This window comes from Pyxicephalus adspersus, chromosome 4 (genome assembly GCF_032062135.1).
Source record: "Pyxicephalus adspersus chromosome 4, UCB_Pads_2.0, whole genome shotgun sequence".
NCBI lineage: Eukaryota > Metazoa > Chordata > Amphibia > Anura > Pyxicephalidae > Pyxicephalus > Pyxicephalus adspersus.
In genome coordinates this window covers 149,439,007-149,446,890 of record NC_092861.1, presented here as the reverse complement: position 1 = coordinate 149,446,890, position 7,884 = coordinate 149,439,007, and the positions used below count along the sequence as shown (strand labels likewise).

At 41.2% G+C, this 7,884-nt stretch overlaps 1 protein-coding gene across 1 annotated transcript in view; it reads right to left on the bottom strand.

Moving 5' to 3' along the window:
* The window catches only part of ALK (ALK receptor tyrosine kinase), a 423,979-nt gene that overhangs the window by 210,435 nt on the left and 205,660 nt on the right, over window positions 1-7,884 (bottom strand). Inside the window, exon 4 of the mRNA XM_072409969.1 lies at window positions 1,317-1,512. Within this exon, the coding sequence (XP_072266070.1) occupies window positions 1,317-1,512 (196 nt within the window). The remainder of the gene's footprint in view (window positions 1-1,316; window positions 1,513-7,884) is intronic.

Here is a 7,884-nt window from a genome sequence, read left to right as displayed (position 1 = left end):
AGGACAGACAGCTCCTCATTCATCTCATTGCTGCATTAAGTGAAGCTCTCGGAGGGAATGAACAGGGACTGTGGCTTACGAAGTAGTATCGCCGGCCAGAATATGGTCTCGCCAGAATAACAGTTGCGTCTGATTACAGGAAGACTGGGGAAATGTTTCCACCTGTCTGCAGAAAACTGATGTCATCATCTTGGCCTAGGCAAAGTGGCTGGGCTGAAGTTTGGGAATGAATATTTCATTATAATTAGTTCCAGTTTTAAGCATGCTGAATAGGAAGGGGAGAAGTGAAACAAAAAGGTTTTGACTCCAAATAAGTAATAATTCATTAATTATGTATTATTGTAAACACATTTTCATACATAGTTATGTCTGGAATTATTCATGCACGATTAATTAATACTATATAGACAGAAATTGTTGTCTAGTTTTATCCCAGTCTAGTGCTATAATAACTAAACTGGATATCTACACGCATGTACCTGATCGAATAATTATGTATAGAAATGTGTTTACAATAATACATAATTAATGATTTCTTACTTATTTGGAGTCAAAACCTCTTTTTTTCAGTTCTCTCTTCCTGTTCAGCATTTACACTCAATGAAATGACTCCGTGATCAATTATTGGAGGTATACTCAACCAGCAACTCTTTTCAATTTACTGGATTTAGGCATATCTTTAAAAGAAGTCTGTACATAAATATGTAGACCATCATTACGAACTGTTGTCAAGTGGATTTAGTACATTCAGAGTCTCTCTGGACACAACGTGCACACTCCCCATCACAGGCTCAGTGGGCTGGTTCTGGTATCATAACGTTACCCTGGGGGAAGTTTGAGTGACACATAGACCGGGGTGTAGTAGGGAGGGCACATTTACCTTGCCCCCCCCTCTTTTTTTACAACTACACCCCTGGTGCTGGTCACCCAGAGGTCTGAAGAGGAGACAGACTATCATAGGTGAACTTGGGGGATCCAGCAAATCTAGAATGCGTTTCTTAAAAATCATTTGCCATTAGTTGGCAAATGTTCCAATTCTGGACTGGAAGTATTCCAGGTTTTCTGGATCACACAGGGTCACCCATGATAGTTTATATTTGATAAATCAGACCCTATGGACCCACCTACCGAAAAAAAGTCCCAGTCATGCAGCTGCATTGCATTATGAGGACATTATGGCACATACATGAACTATTTTTAATCCAAATTCATAATCAAAGGTTTGACATCTCCAAAAAAAATATCCCAAATCTCAAAACGTAATTTAAAGCTTGTGTTCAGGAGTAAAGAAAAGTGTTGGCCATTTATTAACTTACCGACTCTTCTCCAGTGTTGGCGATGCTTCAATCACAGAAATTGGCGCGTTTTCCGGTTGTAGACGAACAATATATCTCCCCGTCTTCTGTACGAACACAGCTACCTCCACTTTGCAGTTGGGGCTGTTACTCCGCAGCCATGGGCTCATCACTGTGGGACTGCGATCACCATTGGAACTGAAGAACAAAAAACGACCTGAAATGCAGAGGGAACAGGTTCTTAATCAATATGAATTCATTTATGTAAATCACATAATCTTTTATTTGCAGTAGGATTTATGCAATTCCAGTAGGTGATATTATTCTGTTGACTTAACTTAAGAAAGTGTGCAAATTCAGAAAGCATTAAAAAATTCTAATAATTCTTGCCCAGTACACAGTCATTGCTCAACTCTCCTGCCTCCTTTGTTGTTCTACGTTGCCTGGAGCCTACGAGGGAGAGGAGATAGGCAAAGGGTTAGCATGACTGGGTGTTTGAGAAGGCAGGATAGGGTTAAAGAGTGGGCAAGGAAGTAAAAGTAAGTTCAGGATTAGTATTGGTGTAAGGAGAAAAGTAGGGACAGGAAAAAGGAGATATAGCTGGGTGTAGACAAGAAGTTGGGGTCAGAGGTGAAAGTTTCCAACCCCCCCACAATTTTTGGGTAAACTTGTTTCCATTAGGGCTGGTTGGTGAGGGCGTCCTTTGGGTTTGGCAGTTTGAGATCCTTGATGGTATTATTTGCATTATCTGATGGAGTTGGTAGAGAACCATCTTAGGTAAGGGATCCCCTGAGAGGTGAGAATTTAACACAAATTGAAAACTGGGCGGGAGAATATTCTCCTGGTAACTTACATCATTCTGGAGGCAGTAGGGTGGCACTTGGGAACCTACAATATCATTTGGGTGCAAGTTGATAGTGGTGAAATAAGTAATATCTTCTAGGACCTGCAACTAGGTTGGGTAATTTGTGATTTGGTTAAACTGGTAATTTGGGTTATGTGTCATTTGTTATGTATGTTATAGTAATTTCTATTGTTACTTATTGTTATAGTGCTATCTGTAAAGTGTTTTATTGCCTAATAATACAAATGCTATATCAATAAACGTATGTCAGGTCATCTTGTACCAAATGTTTTATTTGGTTTGGGGGAAGAAAATCATTGGTAACCAGTGAGAACATCCTAATCACCACAGTCACGTCTAATGATGGTGTTTGGCTTTAGATTCAACCTGAAGCTAAAACAACTAAAAATCTCCAATGTTCAGTAATTGAATTTACTACCTACATTTTTCTGTAGGCTACATCTCCTATTGGCTGCTGCCTGGATTTAGGTATAATGTTTGGTGTAGCAAATTCAACCGGCAACTCATGACATGAAAAAAGAACAGCTGCAGTAGTCCAACCCCAATTCCCAAATAAGATAAAACTCCTCGAATGGCCTGCAGGCCATTTAATAATTATTATTATTACAACCATATCAACAACAGCAAACAGAATAACAAATACAGAATAATACCCAACAAAACTAAGCTAACAACTGAATATCAACATCTTCATCAACAGAACCCAACCCAACTGTTTCCTAAATCTTTCCTGGTTGCTGGTCTTTGAAGGCTCCCACTTGGAATCGGCATCAACACGATATTATTGCTTCCAGCTCCCTTATCACAAAGCTTGGGAACAAAAAAAAAAAAACAAAGTTCAAATTCACCTCCTCTTCATATCATTTAGGAGACTCCACAACAAGAATGGGTCCCCAACCCCAAAAAAGCACTTCCCCCAGGGACATCAACCACCATCACCAACCCCAACCTGCCTAACGAACACCCCCCACAAGCGGAAACCTTTGCAATACCACAAAGGGGAGGGAGGATCAGAATCTTTCTCCTCCTAACTCAAAAATTCTGTGACCCCACCTCTGATCCATTATCCTTATATCACCTTAACCCCACTCTCACCTCTGTCCTCCTACCAATCCACAAGCTGACTTTTCTATAACCCTAAAGCAACTTTTTAACTCCAACCTGTCTCCTCGCTGCCACCCCAGTCATGGAGGCCTTCCCTCAAGCTCCCACAAATCGCTCGCCCCAGACCTGTCTTTTAGCAAACCAAACAGAAGCAAAATTGACTTACCCCTTGTCTACAGACCCATACTTAGTCAGATTTCTGCCCCCCACTATCCCCAGTGGTAAATCCCACCAACACGTATGATAGTACAGGAGGCATAGAGGAAGCAAGATCAGTGGAAGGAACCATTCTGCACAGCGGGGGAGATGGGATATTGACACATCTGGAAATATTGATTTCTAAAGACACAAATCAAAAGGTTCTTCCCCATCAAGAAGTAAGCATTACATTTCTTCTTTGCAGGACATTTATTATTAGGAGTACCCTGAGTGCCCATCAATCATTCTTTATGTCAAATCCACATCATCTTCTGCTAAGTAGATGAAATTACAGGTTGACAGGAGGAGCTACGGGAATTAGAAAGTGGAAAGAAGGAAAAGCTTTTCAGTCTGTATCTCTGTTAGTAGCATGTTCCAAGAAGAAAGCAGTTAGGAGAGAAGTGTGGGAACAATGTGAGAATTTGTGTACGTTTGGTAAGTGGAATGTTCCATTTGTTAAATTCCTCTTTACTGCTGGTGAAGTAGAAAGTCTGTTGGTCTGATTAAATAAAAATTAATCCAATTCAAAAAATTAATCCAATCCAAACCTGAAGAGGATACACTTTCATCAGTGAACCTGAGTGATCCAGCAAACCTGGAATAGATCTGGTCCAGAATTAAACACATTTCCGGGTTTGCTGGATCACCCAGGTTCAGAGATGAACGCGTAAGCCTTGGAAAGCTTTATTGAACCAGGCCCAACGTGTAGATATGCTGAGCGGAGTCAGAGATCATGGTTTCTTTTGATACTTTGGTGGAAGGCGACATTTATGTCCCTCCTGTGACTGCCCTACACAATGTGAACAAAAATTCAGCCAGCTGGGAGGACAACCTGCTTGGAGAATGACTGATGACTCCAGGAAGAATAATCTGTCTTTAGAGAACATTAAATTGACCCGTACGAGTGTAAATATACAGTCCATGGGAGGGTAATGCTTCGTGTTCTGCTCTTTCCTCCATGCTGGGCCGGAACTAAAGAACTATATTTCATCCTGCCCAGCGAGGTGCGTAATATGACATAGTACAACCAGTTACCGAGACATAGACACAGTTCTGCTTGACAACTTCGCAGGCTTCTAATCCTATCTAATACAAAATATAGAAGAGGAGTTTTGGAACTGAATCAGCTCAGCCTGACCTTTTTTCAAGAATAAAAGAGTATAAAACTATTAATGTACCATATTGGGATTTTAAGAGGTCACAGGTCTTCTAGCTCCAAAATGGAAATTTCTTACCGGTCTTTATAAGCACCACCATTCAACACTCAACAAATGTCAACTATTGTTCTTGACGCGTTTCGCAGTTGATTCCTTTGCTTCTTCAGAAGAACTTGTTATAGGAATGCATTAGCATAAAGAACTCTATACTACTTATAAAATTGTATCCGATATCCAGCAAACCTTTCCACTTGTATGAAAGATACCCAGGCACGAGAAGCAGCCAACAGCGTTACCACCCAAAACTGGCAAACACCAACATACATTTGCGTTCTTGTCCGGATCCCAACCCTGTGTCAAAGCTGCCGGGCTACCAGGTCCGCCAAGTGAAGAAACAAAAAATCCTAAATCCTGCATCAAATGGGCATCTATCTTTTAGTTCTAGAAATGTAAAATGCCATGTTCTTCCTTTTTCTTTCTTTTCTTGGCTACATTACCCAATCTCTCACTGAGCAGGTGTCAGTGAGCATGCCTGAGATCAGCACTATTTTTTCAGTGTCTGGAAAAGCCCCGTCTACACAAGGAGGATCAGGAGCAGCTCAAAGCTTCCTGGGATATGTGATGTATGTATCTGTTACAGATCCATGCAGGATCAGGGGATCTGTAACCCCTTCAGTGTCACCCACCTTGCACTCCCCTGCTGCCAGCACCATCCCTGCTTCTGGGTCCAGCTCTCGGCACACTTCCTGGTCCAGGTCATGTGATTCTCAGTCAGCTGCTCCCTTGCCTCAGAAGACTAGGGGATTCGCCAGATGCACTCCCTCTGCTGGCAGGCATGTGAACAAAACCTGAGGCTATCTCAGCACCAGCACTCCCCCTGCTGGTGGGGTTAGTGTCTGCGGCTCAGATGACCTACACTCATCACATGACAACCCCTTTTTAAGGAAGTGACCTGACAACAGGAAGTTGCCTAGATAAGGAGTTCCTTGCGGTTCTTCTCCCAGGTTTCTACTGCTTCTATTCCTGTATTATCCGTGTACTGAGCTTGGGCTTGTTTCCTGACTACTCTTGATTGCTGCCTGCCCTGACTTTTGGCTTGGTTGACTACGCTTTTGGATTTTCCTCTGGCACTGCGTTTTGGTTCCTGCTAGTCAGCCGTCACCTGCCTTGGTGTGCACGGGGGCCGCAACCTGGGAGCAGCTAGCCGCACAACATCCTCACCTCTGGAGGCTCTGGAGAAGACCAAGCTACTGCTTAGACCCTGCGCCTCGTGCACCCACTGGGTTGGTGACACGGAGGGTCCAACACTTGGCCCTGTGGAGCCGTGACAGAATCCCAGGGGGCTCGGCACTCCCATTCAGTCTTTACTGTTGCAGCAGTAAAGACAGAAGGTAAAAGGCTTTCTAATGTTTTTTTTCAACAAATTGTTTTTAAAGTAGGAAAAAAGAAGCTGAAGGCAGAATTTTGGTGATAGTTCTGCTTTAAGGCAGAAAAATATAGCATGGATTTCTTTTTCCTAAATTTGGGAATACAAAACACTATATTTGTAATTGGGCTCTCTTGTATGGCAAGTATTAAATGCTTAAGTCTAGGACAGTAAAAAGTACCGTTAGGCTTCATTCCCACTATATGAAATTACATTGTTGCATATTGTACTGCTTGCCCAACCCTGTTCTTCACACTGAATAGGACACTGATTACACCGAATGGTGCAGTGCAAAAACCAGACAGAAATGCATGCAGCACTGCGATGACAAAATGTACCGCGGTGCAAAGTGAGAACATCAGACCTTGCTTTCTATGCAATGTCTGATGTCCTTAAATATTGCACACCGGAGTGCACTGCACAATGTGACCCCAGCATCTCTTTTTTGCATGCCTTCCACCGGGGTCTTCCCTGTGGTGACACAGACAGCAATAAAAAATTGATAGAGGTTTGGGTCTAACTCAGGGTCTATCTCAGGGTCTATCTAAGGGTCCCCTTTATCACTCTCCCCACCTACACTCACACACAGACTTAATAAAGAACTAAAAAAAAGTTTTGCCTTCCCATGCACTTTAACTCAATAGGCTTTGTAAATATTTACTTCCAATATCTAATCATGTGAAAATCATTTTCCTGTTGACTTTGAATACCCAATCATGTGGAGATCAAACAAGTAAACAGGAATTTGCTTTTCAAATGATTGCACAAGTGAAGTGCATATTTACTAAATATATTGGGTGAAGATTCCCAACTCCTTCCCAAATCATCTTCTCAAAGTGAATTTGTACTTGAATTGGAAAGTGAATGAGGTGAAACAAAGTGAAAATGTGTTTTGCAAAGAATACTCAGCCATGTGCAAGGAAAATCATTTGGTAAATATTGGGATTACTTTAATCTTCCAAACATGTGCAAGCGAAAAAAAAAAAAATATATATATATTTTTTTTTAACATTCTTGCCTATGATTGAGATAAGTGAAAAATAAGGATGCTCTATTGCTTTGGTAAATCAATATTAATATTTCCTAAATACTGCTCTATGAGAAAAAAATCTCTTTTCATCTTGTTGCTGCATGGTTGTTGTAATGAAGTATTTAGGATGAACATTCATAGGGATTAACATTTTTTATGCTTGCTTCTATGAAGAAGGAATTTGTCTACAGACCTGGGACCCAATCTCATAAATGGAAGTGCTAGCATGTGGGCACTCCATCCTTTCTGCTGGTATAAAGGCAAACAGCCTAGAGATGAGTGTTTGTACTTGGAATTAATGGGACCAACAGCAGAAAGTGGTCAGATCCCAGAAACACAATATATGGAAGCAAAGGACCAATTGGCTTAACCAGTCTTGGTTTTTGTCATGTTTATTACAAAGGTTAGTTTAGCTGACTCACCAACTCTGCTGGAGGTTTGTTCCAAGTATGAACTATATTTTTGGGAAAAATAATATATTTTCAGGATAATTTTGAAATTTGTATGCTAGTTTGAGGTCACTTCCCTGTATTATAGATTCACACTCTATTTTACAGTTTTATACATGTTGTTTTTTTCTTCCCTCAAGTTTGCACATATTAGGTTCCTTCGGCCTCTAAGATGAGGTCTTATTAAAAATCGATACATGGGGAATCAGAAACTCTTTTCTCCTATTCTTGATTCCTCTAGTTCTATAACCTCCGAAATCCCCAATCTATTTACGGAATCGGGACCTCCTTCCTCCTGCTGGTGACACCTCTAGTGATAGTGACCCCCCAATTCTATCTATAAAGAGGAACCAGGACCTC